We start from the raw sequence: 23,712 nt of genomic DNA on the forward strand, positions 1-23,712 counted from the left end.
CACGGTAAATATTTTTCGAAATTAGGTATAACAAAATAGGCTCAAATAGTGAAATGTAATAAAATAAATTAACTTAACTTTCTTTTTAAAATGAAAAAATAATTAGTTGATTTCTCGTTAATTATTAAAAAAATAAATTTATGAAGTCAATTTTTAAGTTACAAACTAGTGGCAATACAAACTTCTATTTTTCAAAAACAACCAACTTTTTTTATGTTAATTGTTGAGCAAATGATTTTTTTGAAAATGTTGATGTATCTTAATAAAAATTCAAAGGACTAGTTTCCGAGTTATTAAAATGTGTATTCTAAGGAGTAAGGATCATAGTCCTTGAAAATAGTTTTTAGAGAAATACAAAATATATAGTATTTATTATTCATGAAAAATGTATACAAATTATAAAATATTCGTAGATTAATAATATTAACTATTAATACTTCCACACTTCTTATCATTGACTAATATAAATTATCTTTAGATAATCTGCTTCACAATTTATAGGAGAAATTGTGTTTTAAAAAAAAGGAATTTGGTATCGCCACAGTGCACTCCTCAAATAGTATGAAAAAATCTAAATATTTGAAAATATTGTCGTAAGGCAAACTACTAAAAAAATTACAAAAATCAGAATTCAAATAAATTCTTAACTAGGACGGACAAATGGGGTGTGATTATACTCGGTGAGTCACAGAGGCCATATTTTATATTTATTAGTTATTACTTACTTTAATTTCGAATTCGCCTTCGCGTGAAAACTGTAAATAACAACAACATTTTACCCGTTAACGGATTATATTTCCAGTGAACTCTGATCGACCGCACATGAATACATGCCTATATAGGTACCCATCCATCTATTCAGACCGAAAAAAGGTGTATAAACGAGAGCACTTCGACATTTCATTGCGGTTTCATTAAACGCACGTTTTTAACTAAACGTATCATACCTTTGTATTATTTATAAACAGTATAAACACAATATACCTATACGATAAATATGCCCCACAGTTGGCTGCAGATCCATTCATCCGGACTAGATCTTTTGACACGCATGGCATATGACACATTATAATGTCACATTCATTCGGTTTTATTATAATAATAATAATAATAATAATAATAATAATATTGTTCGATCGGTCTTCAAACCATCAATAAGAACTATATTATACTTAATATCATACTATTGTGGTTTGGTACTTTATTGGTCGTCGAACAATTTCTTAATTCGAGTTTATAGCGTGTAATGTGTAGGTTAAGCCCATTATACTCGGCCAGGTAAAATTTCCGAACGAATTTGCGGAAAGCCATTTATCACGGATATCGTTATTATATTATTATTATTATTATTATTATTATTATTATAGTGTGTTGTGGGCGGGCGGGCGGGCAGAGCGTGACTAAATCGCGTCTGTACCCGCCTTGTAAATACACATATTATTAAATATTATTATAATAACATAATAAATATAGGCGGATCCGATGTATTTTTCTCAAAAACAAACCGACAGTGACGCAAGGCGGATAAAAAAAAAATCGTGGGCGTTCCACATTAAAAGGCACTGAATAGCTTTTTTTTACGTTTTACTGTAGGTGAGCATAATAACAAAGTTTTATTTTACGTTTTTCTTATTAACACGTATTAATAATTACTATTTTTTTTTTTGTTCTAAGTAAAATTATATAATAATATAATATTACTTCGTATAATTTAACCTACGTGAAGTTACTGAGATTATATAACGTCTAAAATTCAATATTATTGCGAAAATCGATTTGCGCGGTAAGAAATTCAAATGTTGAAAATTATCATACGTCCATTATACATCTTAATCGAACGTCCAAGTTACATTTTCGAGAAAATATTCAGAAAACAATGAAACGAACAGAAACATAATAATATCGCGCAATTCCGTTTTATACGATTAGAAATGCAGTATACGGATTATTATATAAAATTATATGAGTGTTGGATTAGTTTGAAAAAAATCCTAAGATAGCCGATAATCTTTATATAACCGACCGAGCAGTTAATTGAAGGAACCACACGAATACGACTAACCTATGGGAGACGCCCAGCGTTCCGTCATTCTCTGTACACCAAGTATACAGCTCTCTCCTTTAATTAATATTAAATAAAGATAAACGTATAACATAATATATTATTTAGCGACACGATTCAGACCATATATTATTATTATTATTATGGTACCACGGTAGTGGTAACTGCCTGGGACGTGTGATCACAATGTCTGGGGGGGTCGTCTCAAATCAACTCTTCAGGGTTTTTTTTTTCTCTATAGATTTTTCAAAAATATAGGAATAACACTATTGATCATTGTTAAATTTAAAATTTATGTTTTCAATAGGGAAGCTGATACGGTCACATCCAACGATATGACTATTAAAAATTATAGAAAAGTATTTATAGTGAAGTGTTCCAAAATTCGTATAAAATAATAAGCAAGAATATTTCTAAAGTCATTACTGATTCGTGTTAAATAACACATTAATTCACCTTACAGCAGCAAATATGAAAATTCACGTGATGTATTCACTTAACCGTTTTGCAATTTATTATACAATTAATAATAATTATTAATTAGAGTTAATCAGTTTTAACACCATATAACTTTAGACGGTAATTGAGCACACAATTTTATGATCGGCGTGAGGCGTTATAGTATACAATGCTGTCGATACTTCCACCCGTCCAAATAACCACCCATTTATATATTATTGTTACTTCTATACTTATGTGTCATATATAGGATTAAACTTTGTCAAAACGGCAACGCTATAATAATATGTCACCCCGAACACACTCCCTAGTCCGGCATGGTGCTTTCATTTTACTGCACGTGTTATTGCTCTGTACAGTTATAATAATATACATGTAAATATTTATGATATCCAAAATAATAACTTAAAAATTAAAAATAATCCAGTCACATACTAATATGAACGAAAACAAACGGCCGCCAGAGGACAAACCATACAGTCATCCATTTATCAAATCGTCTCACTCAGAGATAATAATATACTAGTACACTACCTAAACATATATGCACAGTTACGTAGTTGCACCAAAAATGGTCGTTTCATTCCACTCTAAGCCTCACAAAATCAATCGAAATATTAATCATCGGTTCTATTATCTGATTATTTGGTCTCTCATCTTGAGTTATCCAGATAATTTTATGGAATTTTCATAAGAATCAAAATTGACCACACATACCTATGTCTCCTTAATGGCAAACGTGAATTTTTTGCGGGATTCGTATTATTATAAACATTAAATATATTTCCACACATATTATATACCCTGCAGGACATTTTAAATTTTCAGAATCGCTCAATCAGGACCCCAATTTCATATCAATCACATTTATTATCTCTCTATAACGTTTAAATACTGTTGTATTTGTTAACCGTCTATCCATTTTTATGTAATCTATATTTTTATACAAATAAATACATTGGCGAAACTAGGGGGGGGGGGGTGCAAAACGGTCTTTAGCACCCCTTGTTTTTTCACGTCTAACTATCATTATTATATTGAAATACAGAACATTTTATGTTTTTAAAATGTAAAATATTATAGCACCCCACGTTTTAGAGGTCTAGTTGCGCCTACGAATAATTATAATATGTAAATCTATCCAAATGACTACAGCAGTAGTCTGTAGCAGAAGGTTTTATGTTAAATAAAATAAATATTATATTTTAATGCGTACGAGTACGGTAAATCGAATTCAACTGCGCACGCTGCGTAGTTGTATAGTATGATAATTGCACCACTCTGTTATAATATATTACTTGCAAAATTCGCACACGAACTTTTCCCATAATATTATGATGGCGTTACAACTTTGTAGCATTGGATAACGCGAAATCGTGACCGCAATGTGAGAAACCAACGATCGGCTTCGTCGCATAATATGTAATACATTAATCCTGCTAATTTAATTACATGATAATATTATACAAGGCGTGGCCATGGTTGAATTAAAGGGGTGGCTTAACATCGGCGTGATTAAGGTCCGTGAACTATTTGACCCCATAATTTTTTTTTTTTAAAAAAACAGTCTTATTAAAATTATTTTACGCTTTTTAAAGTAAATACAAATTAAAATTCATCTCACTATTTTTATTGTATTGTCATACTATATTATAATATTACCGTTGAATTAGCATTATTTTATTACATTATACAGGGTGGTTCACTAAGCATTATCACCTTTTTTTTTCATTAATGCAGTTATTCAAAATCTGACTTTTTGGTTTTTTAAATACACCGCGAGACCATATTATATTCAAATTCTAGACATTTTTTGTACCTACTTCTAAGGGAGTATCCTGTGAATTTTCTGTTTTTAAATTGAAAATAATTTCAAAGTATCATGAACTTGAAAATATTTCGGTCTTTATTTAAAAATTCTAAAAATCATTATTTGAAATGTTGAAATTGAATCATTAAATGAAAAAATAAGGGTCAGCATACTTTGTGGATCTACCTGTATATTGACCGCTTTATATAAAAAATAAGAAAGATATACTAATTTTAATAGAAAAAAAATACCAAATTACATAAACAAAAACAAACTTTATACTTTATATTAATATTTTTAAAAACCGTACGAATATTAAAATATTAAATGTATAAGAATAATTTATTACAAACACGAATTGTATCTTTAGAAGGGCTATCCTACAGTAAGTGTAGTTTAGTGTTGATGTGTAGTCTTCACCGACTTCGCGGGTGTGGTGCAAAAAGTACTTAGCCACATACCTAAGTGGCACTGATAGTGACTAAATATATTATAACATAGCAGCGGTGTTTCTGCGTAATAAACTGCGTAGGTACCATGCGTGCTGAACGGTGACTGACCGTACAAAACGATTATAGTGGCTCGCGTATTATATAGACGTGTAATGCGTATGTGCAGTGTCCGCGAGTAAAAGAGCAGAGTACCTATTACATAAATATATATACATTGTACATATAGGTTCCTACTACCCATGTATACGTAATATATACAAGTTCGTACGGGTGGGTGCGCGTCGACGAGTTGACCTACACCGGTATAAATGTTATACCTATGTATATCAATATATGTATATTGTATACAGACACAAAAATATTATTATATGATATAGGCAGATGTTTCGCACAGACGTCCCCCGCGAATAAATCACCGCAATAATAAAGGCGTGAATGTTTCCGTGCGGTCTCCATTGACGTTGGTTATACCACAGCGGGGCGCTAAGGGCAATCAATGTACATAACTCGGCAGTTTTTATCTATTCAACTCGAAATTATTATTATTATTATTATTATTATTATACTGTTAAAGCCAAGATGCGCCGCGCGGTATGCATGTGTGTATAACACTGTTTTTTTCCCGCCCTATCGCACACACCCCTCTCACACCCTCTATCGCACACGCAACCTCTCCCTCGCCTCGCCCCCTGTCTTGTTTTGTGACACACTCTGCGGGCCGACAGAGACAATCGTAAATTTATCACCCCGCCGAAACGCCCGAAAACTACCGCCCCGCAATATTTAGGGTAGGCTTCGACAAATTTTTCGGCCCGTTTCCAAACAACGCGCGTGCCGCTGCACACCACTGTCGCCACAGTCTCGCACCCGCTCCAACGCATAATAATTATAAATTTATATGACATTCGTATATCATCATTACACGCGCTGTAAACGGACAACGGGGCGTAGGTAGTACGTGTTTTAAGGAGGCCCATACTCATTTGATCTCCCGCAGAAGCCAATTATTATTATTCTTTCCATCTCATACGCAGTCGTACCATATAAGTAATATTTACGGTTGTGTACGGCACACGCAGTCAATGAATATGGCGGACGTTAAGTTATGAAGCGGAGGATAGTATTAGCAGGTTAATGGCTACTGAACGAGAATTTAAGAAATAATTGACGTCTATATTGATTTATTGAGTATCGTCTATACCGGCAGCCTCTTTCCTCTAACCTTTTTATCTGTTTATAGGTTCATTTTAAAATTTAAACGACAATCGCTTTCACTGAAATTACGACCCTATATTATTATATTTGAGTATTTTACCAGGGCCAATAAATATGAACATATACATTCAAATAGGGTACCAGTTCAAAACTGATAAGTGTGACTAGTGATTTTCTTGAATTACGTCAATGAATCTCGATTGAGTGTCGGTATTGCAAGAGTATTGTGTCAATGAGATAATAATGAACACTTAAAAAAGATATGGTACGAAAAAAAATGAGGATTTATTTCAAAATATTCATTGAACGAGAACCTAAAAAATAGTGCCAAAAACTATAAATTGAAGAATACATCGTGGTTGACACATTGATACATATTGTGCTACGCGCGTAATATTATATGTACCTATAATATATAGGTACCAGCTATTAATCATTTTATTTGTAGAAATATGCGATAAAAATACCATCCCTATGTACCCAACTAAACGTGTAGGGGACCACAACATTGGTCGCGTTTGTCGAATCTAAAGTCGATACATTTTGAGATTAACCTGTTATTAGCCATGTATAGAGTATATTGTATATTCTCGAATCGAAACTCAACTATATATTTATTATATGATTATAATCGCAAGTGATTAAATGCATACATAATAATACTATAATACCATACACTACTCTACTGCAATTCCATAATTTCAAATGCTTTTTCGACAATAATAACATAGTGTCATAATTTATGTGTATAATATACAAATTAAATACAATGTGGTCCTGAGCCAATTTTGTTAAATTTTTAATGTTTGACTCGATTTCACGATATAATATGTCATATATTATTATTTATTATAAAAAAAAAACTATCTGCCGCTTAGCTATGTATTCGTACGTTATGTATACCCTGCACGACCCGTTGTACTACGATAAATTAGTGTTTGACATTATGTTAGTGTAATACAAACAAATCCGTATTATTCGGTGGCAAGCCTACTTTTTTTGGGTGGGATAAGAATAATAAGTTTAAAATTTTATTAGAATAATAGGTACACATTATATAATTATGGCTATATTAGGTTTTACATTTATAATAGAATACAACGAAAGGTTTCTTACGTATGTTTTCAATGTGTATTCTCGTGTTTGTTTCTAAAAAAATTGTCTAAATCGCTATTTTAAAATAAAAAATAATTTTCGATACTGTCTTGTTATAATATTTTCCTTTTTTATTCTGTTTTATATCTAAAGTGAAATGTGACCGGATAAAATATATTAAACAGAGATAAGCGTATTGGAATATTGTGCACATCGAATGTATTGTATTCCATTGTAATATTGGCATATAGCTATGATTATTATTTGATATTATACTTACAGAACTATAATACAGTTTAGGAGCTTTTTTAAGTAAATTTGTTTTTCAATTCAATCTTCCATATTAAATTATTATATTCTGCTGTACCTATACACTAATACACTATACAGTTATAGGTGCCGATAATAAAACAAAATATAATTTCGTCGTGATTCGAATTTATTCATCTTAGATGTCAAAATAGATAATATTATAAGTAAATTTTTTTTTATAAAATGCAATCATTGCAGTTACTGTCAAAATATACCATACAAGATTAAAAATATATAGTACCTACATTAGCATTCTATATTTTATAGTGCATCTTTGAAAGTTTGAAATATTTGAATATTACATTGGTTTTGTAATATATTTTGTACAACAATAACCGCATAACAGTTATCTGCTCATTAACAATTAAATTATGATTGTAGATGTCTTTCTTATTAAACCTTAGTTGAAATATTTAATCATTTGTTCTAAGTATACACACATAATGATTATGTGTTTTCTACAATATTATACTGATAACTTTATATAAAACTGAAAACTCATAGAGCTACGATAAAACTATTGCCATGTCGTCGTGTAGTCAATTTATTCCTGACTTTGTTTCCTAACCTAACCTAACCGAACGTAAACGTATAGCGTCGTCGCGGATCATAATATTATCATAGGCGGAAACTGCACACACACCTTCGAAGACACGTTCGGTACCTACACTTTCGTTAATTGTTCATTAATCGCGGTTAGTATTACACTGTGACATTACCGCCGTCGACGTCGAGTAGGCATGGAATATTATAATATGGTCGTAATAAAAAGTGAAAACGACGTATTCGCTATGAAACGAAATATAGGCGCACAGAATAACAGTTTTGGAGATTAGAAACGTCGATTACACGCACATCGGACGGACCATCAATGTATACCTTCGTCGTAATATTAGGTATGTGTTGTGGCGGTCCCCGAGATCCCACGAAGGGTTGTTTGGTAAAAAAAAAAAATAATCGGGTAAATATAAATAAAATACTCACCAAACAACCTTGACGACGACTAGTCCCGGACGAATGTTGGAATGTTTTGCGTAGGTGCGATGAGATAACGGCTGTGCGTCAACAGGTCGTTATAATATTAATATAGGTAGTATAAGTTATGATAATTATTAATTGTATACGTGTTCATTACCTATTCGTAAATGCAAGTTTCATTGTACGCGCCGTATCCTATTGATGCCCACTATTAACGCACACGGTAGACCCAACAAAATCAAAAAAAGTAAAATAATGATGCCCATAGGCCATAAGTTATAAATAATGTATACTGCCAATTAAATATATTAAATATGAAAATAAATATTATAAACTTGGTAAACTTTCTGTTTACTATGTGAACTATGGAACTTTATTTTTTTCTCATTTTTGCACAGATTACCTGGAAGAATATCATAATTTTGAGTTTCAGACAATATTTAGTGCTTCTTCCTAACTTTTCTCGTAAATTTGGTTAAAATGTTTGATACCTAGTCTGTAGATTAAAAATAGTGTAAAAAATACTATTTTAACATAACAATAAACGGACTGTCTGCTAAGGGCTAATGCTGATAACGTTCAACAATATTATTATTATTACAAATTTTATTTGGTGCATAAAATGATTGCGCAGAGTGTGTCACTCACATTTCAACAACTGTTAAGTTATACTGTCCACTTGTGTCACCGAACGGTGACCAATATTTTGTTATTGTTTTTACGTATTTAAATAAATAAAACATCTGATCATGCGATTAAAATCAGGAGCACAGACAAGAGTTTATCGTCGTATCTACACCGAAAATTAGATTCTCATTTTTTTTTTCATGGTTTTATAAAGTTGTGTAATCAGTGTGTTAAACTATACACGTTTCAGAATATTCATTTTTTTTTTTAAATTTATTTATAGAATTTGTAGATCACATGCTTACTATATTTTTGAACTCTTGCACACAAGTACTAATGGCAGACCACATAATTTACTGCTGTTTCAAGTAGCAGGTACTCAGGATGTCAGAAAAAAATTATGTTTAGTTATAGTTATCAATATTTACCAATGATGCATTATGCATAAACGTTTATAAGATTTATCATCAATATTATTAGACGACGTACATCTGGTGTTTAAGGCGTTTTAAATAGGCAACTTCGAAGAAATTTTTAATAATTAATTAGCAAATGGTCCAATGGTACTATATCCGTTATCTGCTTAAAATAAAATTATATTATACAAAAATTATTTTGTTTTTATGTCGAAAATATAAATATTTACTAGTAAAGTTATACTCCATAAAATTAAACCGATAACCTCAGTAATATTTTTATAACGCTATGGATTATATCGTATCTATGGTCTTTATTGTAAAATGTTATTTGATGATGAAATAATGTAAAGTAATAATCTTATTAATATAAATAATGTACAAAATTAATTGTGCATATTAATGTAATAATTGTGTAGGTACCTAATAAATAATATGCCATGGACAAAAAAAACGTACATAATGACATAACGTACAAAGTTCTACTCTGTGATTAAAATCTGATTGTTGAATTGTTCTGTTATAATTTACATTTGGCACACATTGGTTTCTTATGCTTTTTACGCTCAAATAACAGCAAATACACGCTTCGAAATTGAACTCTACATTGGGCCTTGGATAATATTTTTACCTTAAATTTGAAAGCATTTAATACTAAAAATAACAGAGTAAAATGTATTCTTTATAAGAAACGTACATTATAACCACAAGTGTTAATTTCGTCTCGCAAATTCACATCTTAGTAAATTTTACGTTTAAAATAATCCATTTAATTATATTATTTTTAATATATTTAGAGTGAATTTATCTATTATAAAATTTAAATTAAGACTATTATATTGAGGGTGCCGTGAATATTTTTTTTGTATATTAATTTCAAAGCAAGTTGATATGATCATTTTATAATCGTACATTGTTTTTAAAATTTGAAACTCTTATAACTTGCTGGATAATATTCTTACCACCAGGTTTAAAGTTCTATAATAGGTCAATTCACTCTAATTTTAAAATTGATAGATTAAAATGTATTATTTTGAACATAAAATGCGCTATATTATGTTATGTGTTTGTAAGACAGAGTCAACACATACACTTACATAATATAATCTTACTCAGATGTTCTCTTATAAGAAACCTTTTTGAAAATCGGGCGTTGAACTCACTGACAAAATGAGAACAAGCATGAGAGAATGATTTCCGCATAAAATAGTTATAATTTAATAATTCTTGTGCAGTTGCAGGTGCACTTATGCATTCAGAACAAACATACACCCATTATGCCTTATGGCACACCCTTCCCACCTCAGTTCTAGTTCGCTAGAAGCACTTGTGCCTCTGAACTAAACATGTTAGAAGAGTCCAGCGGGTTATGTCGTTATTATCAGTATTACTTTTATTTCCATGTCCCTCGTACTATGATGTCTTGTCGAGCAGTATTTCATTTCTGTTAGGTAGGTACGCATAATATTTTTGCAGACTATTACGCGTAATAGTCGATAGTCATTATGAACTGTAAATAATTGTCCAGTGTCCATTACAACTTTCATTCCAAAATATGTTTAAAAAATGTACCATTTTTATATCATAGTGGTGGTTTTTTTACGCAGGTGTTGTGCGAAGTGGAGGCGGCAATGATAAGCCTGAGCACGTGGCACAACAGGAAAATGCCCGAAGAGCCACGGACAGCGATCGTCGGTGGCCCGGGCTGGGACCCGAATCCCGACCACACGACCATGATGATCCAGGACTGGGGCGTGTTGACCATCTACTATAGGTTCCTAAAGGACTGGCTGCATATCAGCCGGAAAATGGTCCAAGACCAGGTGGACTTGCACCACCGGTGGTCGGCTGTCTCAGCGGTCGTTTCAGACGCCGACGACGGCGACGACAGCGACGACTCTTTCGCCTCCACCGTCGACCGACTGCCACCTGCAACGCCGCTGTCGTCATCGCCGTTATCGTTATCGCCGATGTCGTCATCGCCAATGCCGTGTATCAGACACCGCAGATGCGGTTCGTCCAAGAGCAACAAGCGGCCAAAAAAGTCCGGCTCGGTTACGTAGTTACCGGTCCCCGAGGGGTCCGAACAACGAATATTAATAGATTAAAATTTTTTTTAAGTCTGTACATATGACTACAATATACATATTATTTATTTATTTATTATTTTTTTTTTTTTTTGTACTTTTACGACACAATTGATGTACTTCTCTGTTAACGATCGCGAGTGACGTGTAAAAGAACTCTGTCGTAATGGTACTATTACCTATTTATTTTTTTTGTATCTTCGATTATTACACGGGCGTTCTGTAAGTCGTGCAGTATAGACATGATCTAAATTATTATTATTTTTACTACTATATTACGAATAATTTTAATACATAATAATATATTGCATGTATTTTTATATTCTATGAACGATTGAACACGAACACTGTTTTTTTAAAAAAATATTTTGAATGATGATAATATTAGTTTTGTTTATGAACATTTTAATTTACTCAGCTCAGATAATCTGTCAGAGTGTTTTTATTTTTGCGATTTGAAGAACCAATACACTCGTGCCGAAATTAACGACCTCTAATAATCTAATAAAGGTGAAGATAGACCAAGCGTTACCACCAGTAACTGTGGTAACTATAACATTTTAACAACACGAAATTTTCATTAACTATAATTTTATTTTTGATCGGCACAAAATTTGTGATTATATTATTGGGAGTAATAGGAGCTACATAATCAAGACAACTAACTTTATCTATTATTAAACAATACAATGTTTTGAACAATATACGAATCATTAAATTTAAAATTATAATAATATCATAGCAGTTATAATGGAAGACGGTCGTTATTACACCATACAACCACATTATTTTACTCATATTCGTGATAAATTGTCATATAATTACAATAATTACTTTTATTGTATATTATGTATGTATATTAATATTATATTAAAGGAGATTGTTATTTATTGTTTACAATTAATTGTCCAAATAAAACAAAACTCGTGTAAACAATACGACGATCACATTATGATATAATAGTACTTGTGACGTGCCATAATGACAATTTGACTAGATATTTAATTTTACATATTATAGGTAAAACATAGATATAGGCGTATAATAGGTATAAATTATATTTACTATATATTTTTTTTTTTTTTTATTAAGAAAGACAATTTGCGATCTGTACACAATAATTACAATAAGCAAATTAGATAGAGAAAAAAAAACAGAATAAAATAACATGAATATCGAGTTGAGAGAGAAACCCAATACTAACACCTCCTTAACTATAATTTATACATGGAAATTTCTAAGACTTCTGCAGACATAGGTACGTTATAAATTATATTATTATACTAAACTAGTACTCAGTGGAAACGTACAATAATGATCTTTAAACGGATATGACGTATTTTTTTTTACCATTTAAAATATTTAATGTCAAATAAAACTATAGTATTACGGTCAAGTTATACCATTTAAAAGATGATTTTGTGCATTTGTTATTGATGACAATATTTTCTAGCACAATTTATTGTAAAATGAACAGTGCATCACACCACTTTCCGTTACTACAGAGGTCCTTAAGTTGTTATTTTACAACAAATAATCAAAAAATGTAAAACTAAATTTACTAACATGTATTTAGTATTATTATTAGGTATATTATTAGGTTATTGTAATGTATGTAATAATATATCCATACGAAATGCTAAACCAATTTTTCCTAGAAACTTAATTTTTAAATAATTAAATATTTCTCATTTTATGTTGTTACGTCCTTTTAATATTTAAAAGGACGAATTTTATTAAAATTATAGTTTTTTTTCAGTGCGCGTTGCAAGTATCCACTCGTATACTTACGCGTATGTGAAACGAAAAAATACCCTCACGACACACACGTTTCTATTTGAATGAAAAAAAAACCCAACTGCCTACGGACGAGACGGTTAAGCACGTTTTTAAGACCCTCCGTAAAGAAGTTTCTCTTCAAAAATATGAAAATTTTTTACTATAATATTTAAAATAACACAAAACAACTATTTCACAATTTAGGCGTGTTCCATTCAATATTACACATAAAATCAAATAATCATTGAACAATGAATCTTATAAAAAGTGTCCATATAGAGATATATTTAGCGTCGTATATTATTAAGAAGTAATATTTAAGTATTTTATACAGCTTCTATACTTATATTTTGGCTCTACAGAACGATCACTCCAGAGAAAGTATTGAACCGTCTGAGCTGTGTGAATAATTAATACAACTCGGATAATAATACGGAAATATACGATAGAAAATAGAATTAAATATACCTGCGTCCTGCATCATTACTGAATGTTTGGTAAACAATATTTGCAGAATAATAACAATATTTAGGTACTTACTCAATATTCGGCACACAATAAATTATTTGGTAAGTCACACCAGTTATCGGATTCGATGACAATTCGCCTCATTTTCACTCCCCTGTAACGCCCCTTTCAACACACACCAACACACCCTCCCACGACAATGTATTATAAGTTAAAACCCATTTATGTATGTAGATACATCGCCCGTCTTTTATTTTGTGTCAACGGTTGAATACGGATAAGCAAATACAATTTTGTCACAACGCGCGACCATAATCTTATTATATTAAAATTAAACTTTAGTCACTCGAAAATTTCAATATTTTTTTTTTGTGACCCGTCAAAATTGTACTAGTTAAGTAATATTATATATACCGTGACGTTATATTAAGACGTTTTCATTCAATCACAATTAGTGTTTTTGATACAAGCAAATGCTCACACGGGATAAATTATGCATTTAAGATGTATCTGCCATATAAAATCTATTAGAAAATGTTTTTTTTTGTTATTAAAAATTTAATTCATAATCTTTGTTACAATTATTCAAAGTAAAAATATTTATTACATTTACAATACTGTACAATTTAGACATTGCTTAACGTCTCTACGAGAAATGGTTTTGTTAGGAAATTATGATGATATAAAACGATACTATCGGAAAATTATGGATGTGGCTGAAAAACTTATCAACGTATATATTATAAGTGGGTAAATCAAAAAAAAAACGAAAGAGCAACGGTTAGCTTGAAAAATTAATAGGTAGTGATGAATTCAAAATGTACCATAGGTACCTATTGTTTGAATATTCGTCCAACTAAAATTAAACGAAAACCTGCAATTAAACATTAATTACACATTTGTAGTTATTAATCAGCTCATATAGGTATTAACTCAAGTAGGTAATTCAAATTTACTGGAAATCGATATTTGTAATTATTACTTTATTTCATTTAAAATATTTATACATCGGTCAGTAATTTTCAAGCATTAGACTCAATTAAGTTCATTAAACATCGCCATCACATTGAAGATGGCCACCCGACTTTGTGCAAACATTTTCAAAATTATTGCAACAAATTGTAAATTAATATTGTAAATAATTGGAAATTCAATACCCGAAATTGTAAACACCCCCCTCGGGTGTTGGGTCAAAAATAAGTTTCGGGGGCCATCTTCATGTACGTATTGGTATTTCTTATTCTATCTAAATCGTGTTAAATCAAAATACACAATTCGAAAATGTAATTTAAAAAATATATTAAGCTCATATCTCAAGTCTGCCGTTTGTTCGGCCTTTATTTAATAATAAATATTAATAGGTAACTAAAACACGAGCGTCTCCCAAATTATATTGTTCACATCACAAGTATGCTGTCTGCAGCTGGTTATATTATATACGTATCTATAACACGATGGTCGATGTACGTTTAGTAAAAATTTGATTTAGCTGTGACCGTATTATTTGTGTCATGTGCCGTCTGATAATATAGTCCCCAGTACACTAACAATTATTGTATTGAACACCTGCAGCATCTGGTTTCCATCTCAAACAGTTTTTTTTTATATTATTATTAATATACTTTTTTCCGTACAGGTTTATTGGTGATAATAATATGTAGTGTTAAATCGATGAATGTAACCCATTATTAATTTCAATTAATAGTATGCATTATACCTGCTACCTGTATAATAGTAGATAATTAGCATTATTGTATCCGTACAAAATATGCACGAGAATAAGTGCATACAATAATGTTTGACTACAACTCATCTTAATGGATTTTTCACCGATTTTGGTTGGTATATTAACATGTTTTCATTTAAAATGGTATTTTATTTCGAATACCTATACTAGTTTCTCATTATAACACTTTTCGATTGTACCTTCTTGTTCCTAATACATTGTCGTGGAAGCGTGAGAGTGTGATTTACCCGAAGTCGAAATATCCAATCATATTTGTAAGTTGGAGCTATAAAAAAATCGTTAGTAACGCTGAAAACACTATATTATTATGTTTGCAAACGAAAACAGTTTATAAATCAAATTAATTTACGAGGGGATGCCTGCAGATACTGTACGAACAATAAGCCACCACTCTCTAGCTCTGTGGAGGTCCTGCACTCCTGCCCATCATAGTGGATACGAGATACCGTCTTCCATCCGGTCACGTTTGTGATTATTATATTTTAGGTGGCTACTAATAATATAATATTTTGTACAGTAACTATATATTATATATGTCAATGTGTATGCGTGTGTATTGGCGTATTCTTTTGGTGTCAGTTCATTCAAAAATCCACCGGCCTAGGTGACGTGTTTTCCTCTCGTGACGACGACACGGAATTCCGTTGAAGACATGTATATCGGGTACCTACGTCTTATTATACCTTGTATTTGTCAGATCAACGCCTTTTTCACACACGCTCGCACACATACACCCACCCACGTACACACACACACACACACACGCACACTCACACAATGTGTTTACATCTCCGAAATTATTATTGTAACAAAAACCGTCAGCCACCGCCGCCGCCCCGTGTATAACATTTTTGCGTCCTTTCGTTTGAGTGGCGCCGTCGCGTCGCCAAACGGTATACAAACAGTTTTCGATACAATGATAATAATAATAATATATTCTCTCGCGCCCGCTGAGTTATCTACACAATGAGACGCGATGAGATGCACCGCCGCCGCCGCCGCCGCCGCCACCGGACCACCACCTCCAACGATGCATTTTTTGAATATTTTTATTCATTCGCGTTCATCTCTTTCTCCGTCTTCCCACAAACGCGTGGACGCCGCATCGAGCTTCCGGTGTAGCACTCCTCGGTGGTTGTAGCCGTATTTTATTATTATATTTTATGCATTGTATTAATGCCCCCCCCCCTCCTCCTTCCACCATTCCCCACTAAGAAGGACGTTTATTATTGTCCGTCGTGTATAGTTTATTTACGACCACGACCCGCGACGATGACACGGTGGTACATATTCGTATATATATATACATATACTATGTAAACTCGTGCAGTATTCGAACTGTCCTCGTAAATCGACTTTTTTTTTATTATTAATCCAATACGCGTATAATATAATAATATGTTACATAATGTATATTCTATGCTGGACTCGAAGCGGTTTCAAGTCAATGGATTTTTAAAGTCCAAAAATACGTTTGGCGGCCACTCGAACGATGGGGGTGTCCGGGTGTAAAATGATTTTACACGGTGGGCGCCGACAGAGGGTCTTTATTTATTACGATAAATAATAATATCGTCGGTGTAAAAATATTGTGTGTGAAAAAGGCGTTTGATCCGATAAATAGCGTAGATATATTATGTCCATATACAAGACTCGTGTTTAGTATAGATATAATATATTATATATAGGTACCCGTACGCCCCTTCGACGGCATTCCATTTCGTCGTCACAAGAAAAACTGAAAACACGCTCACCTATAAAACATATTGTTATAATAATATATTTATTGCGGTAAAACACAAATGGGGCTAAGCGGTGGAGGTGTACTTTTGCGGGATAACGTTTAAACTTTTGAACGTACAATTAGCACAACAAGCGCGTTAGTTTCCATTTGACCATTTTATAATGAGATAACTTAAATTTCTCGGGACAAATGACATATTTTATTAAAATAAATTCCAAAAAGTAGGGGTTTTCAGAGTACAAACGGCCGTTGTAATATAGTTGTGTGGGCTAACCCACTAACTGCACATGGCGCTTGGTGGCTTGGCCCTTACTATTATTGTATCTTATCACATTTTATTAACGTCAATATAGGTATACAGATGAAATGATTAATTATTTGTTAATTCCTTTCTTTCAGTATTTTGAGAATATTTTCTGAAAAAGCATAAAATACGCAATAAGCTGTTATGGTATGTTAAAAAAATTATTGTTAGATAGGTACCTACTTTTAATTTTAAATATTTTTCTCAATAAAGTGTTGGGTATAATATATATATATTTTTTTAAACTAAAATAATATAGCAAGTAGAACCAACATTATTATTAAAGTCAGTTTTTTTAGTAAATAGTTATCAGGCTACTCAGGTAAAAATAATATAGAATATTAAAATATTGATAAAAAAAAACAACCGCATTCCTAAAGCATTATGCTAATAACCGAAAAAACAAAGTTTAAAACATATGAAAATTTTAATTTTTAATTGTCGTTTTTTTAGAATAGTATTATATGATGTTAGTTTTGTGTAAGTGTAGGTATTTATAATTTTTTTAATTTAAATAATCGTCAAAAATGTATATTATTTTTTTTTTTCATAATAATTGTTGTTTTTATTTTATTTGTGTTTAGTAATCTAATAATAATGTGTATTAAATATTAATATATATATGTATGATACAGGCATACAGTTGAGTGCTCAAAATATTATTTTGTTACGAATTAATTACAAATTTCAGTTCAAATGTATATTAATATATGAGTCAACGGAATAAACTAATCATACAAAAGTTTAACGGAGTCGATAGCCGGCGCAATAAACTGATAAGTTTCTTACAAGTAAAAAGGTGTTATCATTATTTCGGTGTGGTCGATATATATAATTATGCTTGATTTTTTTAAACTAACACTTTGTACGCTGAAAAGTTATAGAATTATTAGGTATAACCACGATAACGACAAGAGCCAATAAGAAATAGAATATAACGTAGGTACCCTAAAGTTGGGAATCAGACACAGAGAGTAATTTGACTTACAGAACGCATAACAGTGAAAGGTTCCACCTCCAAAGTATGTTTGTAAATAAACTCAATTAATTTTTTTTTTTTGGATTTAGCTGGATTCCAGCTATAAAGCATTTAATATCTAAAAATCTCTTACAGTTAGTAAGCATCGAGTATCTATATTACAAGAAACGTATAATATGTTAATAAAAAAACATTGAAATACATTTTAGCACCTACCTATTGAAATGTAATTGATATTTTTTAAGAGTGAATACTCGTGTAATCAATTGCCATTAGAGCTCACAAGATCTTTTTTCCGTGCATTCATATTATTTACAAATACGGATAATTAGTCGTTACAATAATATTAGCAAACAGGTAGGTACGCATTATTAATTTCTACGAGTACCTATATTATAATATATATTTAATCAAATTATTTAATTCCGACTAACGACGTGCATTAATGACAAAGAGACGAATTTATTTAGATGGACGCAGGTGTTTATCTTATTGTTCCTTTTTTTCTTCTTTTTAATAAAATCGTCTATTTAAGTGGTTTATTGTCTTGCCCACACAATATATATAATTCGAAAGACTTTTGATTTGTACCTTCGATACCTTTTAACGACGTTATCCGTCAAGCCGACCCACGGACCATGACATGCTGCAGATCGATGGAGTAAACAATTTGAAGCTGTAGACTTGTATGGATTAATTGGGCTATAATGCGCTTTTTATCCAAAAGTGTACGGCATTGTGTTTGGACGTCTCACATGTTTATTTGCAGATGTAGTTCTCGTTTTCTCAATGCCTATAATAATCGCGAGTGCCACCGAGTGGGCCATCGATCTATTCCTGTTGTTAAAAGAAATCGTTTTTGTTCTATATAAAACGAACATCAGCCTACAGTACCGGTCGCTCAGATCCTCTCAGCTTCCGTCACTCACGCGATGTAAAATAGGTCTGTGTATGTAGGTGGGGTGCGTGCAGAGTATGTATGTGCGCGTGTAGGTACATTGGCTAGACGCTAAAAATGAACCTACGCGGAGGGAGGTATATACTATATATATAATACACAATTATAAATATTTTTTCGTCAGATGAAACTGATTTTTGTTACTTAAAATAGTCTGATAAGTGATAATATTAGTTTATAAATAGTTCACGCGTGTATTTCAACAACCGAAATAAGCCAGAGTGGCTCGAGTTGGGTAAATAATAATAGTAGATTCGCTGATTATCGAAGAGCAGGGGCGACCATAGAAAATGAGTTTACCAGGTGCAACATGCAACGGACCAAATTCAACTTAATATCAATTATTACTCAATTAAAAATTTTTTGTTCAAAATTTGTTCTCAGACATTTAATCTGATAGTTTGAAAAAAATTATGTTTACAAAGTAAAAGTATTTTCAATAACAATTACAAATAAATATATTTTTTAAATATTCATACCTAAAAATGTATCGAAAATAAAATCGATAGGAAATAGGGAAAAAGTGTTTAATTTAAAATTTGAAATATTAGGTACCGTATATTACTATTTATTTATTTTACAATTTTCATATTTTATACGCCAAACGGCAGTTACAAAGGAGTAAACAAAACTAGTTAATATTATAATTTATAAAATATGTATGATAATAGTACCTAATAATACAGTTTTGTCTGTGGGTGCATTGGTACCTTCTGGTCCCCTGATGAATTGTATAACATTAATACTTACATAACAATAATGGTACATAGGTAATACTTATACAGAAGAGACAAACCGGCGCGGTGTCTCAGCAGTCGCGCATCGTCGTCGTTACTCGTTGCTCTGTCGGCACCAATTTACTAGTATCATGTCCCTATTTTATACTGTTGTGTTAATTATTATTATTGTTATACAATTACATTTATGTGAAAGCACATATTGTGTTAAAACATTCTAAACAATTAACACATTTTTTGATAATCGTTTAAAGTTCAAGTTTTGACGAAATTTTATATTTTTTTAAACTAAAATAAATTAATTAATTGTCCTCTAACCATTTCAGTTAATTTGTTGTATTTCAATAAATCGTAAAAATTTAAAATATTAGCCAATGTGTATAATATTGTATTATGATTATTAATTTTCTGTGAACAATAAAATTTCCAAAGTACTTATACTAATAATGTTGAGCTATTTATAACACAAATGTGTCACACCATAATGTCCAGTAGGTACATTGACAATGTCTCATAACTTATATTCCATTTTTATAGTAAAAATTAATTAATCCTAGTATCCTACCGAATCTACAAGACACCATATTCAAATAAATAATAATACAACATAAACTATCGTCTATCATTAGGAATTAGGATCCACCCGTATACATCACTCGGAATGATCGTTGTTTGTACAATGATTTATCGTTAAACCCAAATTTAACACATCTATAATTGCGCTGTTGTAGTGACTTATTCAAAGACGAGTTACAATACAGAAGCGAGTTCCCAGGTCTTTTTTTTTTTTTTTTACTCCATTTACAAAACAACCAACAAGTGTATTGTTCAAGTTTTTAAAAATTTGTCGTCAAGTGTCAATCTTCTCACGATACAATAATCTAACAGGTCTGCCGCTGTACTTACCATTTTAGGTATATATATCCAACATTGACTAATACAATCCTCGTATACAGTCGTACGTAAACACGTTACTGTGTGTTGTGTTTCACAGATGAGAAGGCATACAAGATATTATTACTATGGATATCGCTCCCAACTCACATCCCGACCAGATGAGTGCCTACTACTATACACTCGTCGATAATATATTATAATAATAACAACAACAGCACAGCCCAACACAACACGGCAACAGCAATGGGTAGCAACATCAGTAACGACAACAATATATCATAATAGCAATAACAACAATAATATTATTTCTGACAAGTCGGATTAAACTGCGTCGTACCCACCCATATATTATAATGTGAGCCAGCATTGGCGAGACGGCGTTTACGTTTACAAAGGGCGTACGTGAAACGCCGCGGCGAGAGTTGGATAACGACGGTAATCCTCAGCCGCAGATCAGAACCGACGATAATCGTCTTAGTATTATTTTCTTCTCGCCTGCAATTGTGCGCGTGTGTGTGTAAGAAGCCGCGTAGGGGTAGTTTTTTTTTTTGGGGGGGGGGGGGGTGGCACAAACGTGTAAAATAACCTGAACTCGAATTGAATATCAGCCATATGCTCTGATTATAATATATTTATATTATACAGGGTGATTCACCGAACGTCATGCGCTCACCCCCTTTTTCTTCAATAACGCAATAATAATGCAGTTATACAAAACATTTGATTTCTTCATACTATTTAAATTTTAAGAAGTGCACTGTGGTGATATAAGCTAATGTTTTTCAAAATGAGAATCACTCTTTTTTACTATGCATTGTTCAGTGGTTGATTTTTTTGGAAATATAATATATAACTACTTACTTGTTCAAAATTTTGATTGATATCGGCATTTCCTAACCGGGTTACCGATCCATCACATTACGTCGTATTCTCTCCAGCAAAATAAATAACACTACTACCTAAATATTTTCAGTCGTGTTATATGATCTCTTTAAATAATATTAATAATGGATAGCCGACATACGTGAAAAGTTGAATAAATAATTTATTTTTTATTGCTTAAATAAATCATTATTTAGTGTCAACGAATATAACCGCTCTATGACGGCTAGAAGAAGTAAAAAAATCCAAAACTTTTTTAAATACAGATGGTTTAAAGAAAATTCCTATAGGAATAGTAACATGTGACAAGCATTGTTTTGATTTGAAGGGTACAATAAAGTCAGCAAAAGAAAAGTAAATCACTCTGTGAAAGTATTGCTGGGATTCCGAGATATCAGATGTGTCATTGTAAAACCAAATGCAAAAATAACCGATGCGGTTGCCGAGCAACAAAATTATGTAATTTAAATTTGAATAAAGTGACTTAGTAGTTTGTTTTATGAAAATAAATAACATCATATAATGTACGATAATAATAAATTAATAATACACGGTTTTACCAAAACCGGTAGATTTGAGTAATATTCTAAATTCTAATAAATAAATGAAATATTTGCCTCTATGACCATCAAATTTATAGATTTCGTGTACTGTCAAGACCCGGGGTCACCAGTTAATATTTTTGAAGGGCCACATTGAGAATCTGGAAATTGTTCTCAAACGAATGAATGAAAATTATAAATTATAATACTAGCTACAACGTATAATATAAACGATTATTACTTTCTTTTTCTTATCTGCGAACCATATAAAATGAGTCCGCCATTTCGTGACTCCTAGTCTAAGCCATGTCAGCCTTTCCTATAATAGAATTAGCCATTGTCATTAATGACTTATTTCCGACATTGACGGTAACGACATTTAAAAAAAAACTATCTACCTACTTACCAAACAATTTACTGTAAATTAGAAATTTGTTCTCATTTGAAAAACAGAAGTTATTGTATCACTACAAGACAGTATATTTCAAATATGATCTACAGGCTACAAGTATAGGAGGTACAAAATTCCAAAAATCGGAATTGTATTGAATACATTAGTAAAGGAAAAAAAAGGAGTGGGCATGCTTAGTGAACCACCCTGTATATGATATCAAGTAGGTACTTATACGATGAATGGATTTATTTCATATTATGTATATATGTGTATACTATACATTTATTATATAGCATATATATGTACCTATGTGCGTACGCGACGTTATACTATATATATATAGCGGTACCGCTGTTTATTGTAGTCGGTTTCTATCTCCTTAAAATATTATATATATACATTTAACGTATATAATAATATAGTATGTGAATGTGGTGTACCCCCATATATTATATACATATTATTAATATATACCTACCTTCTATATAAATATTTTTCACGTCGGCAAACACACAAAAACGCACACACGCGCGCGACAATATTATATTATAATACATAACATATAATAATATACGTATTTATTGTCATTATTATATTATATATTTATATATTATAAGGCTCGTACATCTCTACGTCTCCGACGACAATGTGCGCGGCCTCGCAGGCGCCGATATCATTTGATTCACGTCCTAAAATATAATGCTATATAATATGTATACGTATAGGTACTATGTATTATACGCCATGTAGCTCGGAATATAATAATAA

At 31.6% G+C, this 23,712-nt stretch overlaps 1 protein-coding gene across 3 annotated transcripts in view; it reads left to right on the forward strand.

The window, feature by feature from the left end:
- Positions 1–12,380, forward strand: part of LOC132943002 (uncharacterized) — a 33,336-nt gene extending 20,956 nt beyond the window's left edge. The window contains exon 5 of one of the 3 annotated variants that reach the window (XM_061011750.1): positions 11,034–12,380. In XM_061011750.1, coding sequence (XP_060867733.1) covers positions 11,034–11,489 — 456 coding nt within the window. In that variant the 3' untranslated portion in view covers positions 11,490–12,380. The remainder of the gene's footprint in view (positions 1–11,033) is intronic. The other 2 variants (XM_061011749.1, XM_061011751.1) reach the window with 2 other exon arrangements.
- The last annotated feature ends 11,332 nt before the right edge of the window (positions 12,381–23,712 follow it).

The sequence above is a fragment of the Metopolophium dirhodum genome, chromosome 4 (genome assembly GCF_019925205.1).
Source record: "Metopolophium dirhodum isolate CAU chromosome 4, ASM1992520v1, whole genome shotgun sequence".
Classification (NCBI taxonomy): Eukaryota; Metazoa; Arthropoda; class Insecta; order Hemiptera; family Aphididae; genus Metopolophium; species Metopolophium dirhodum.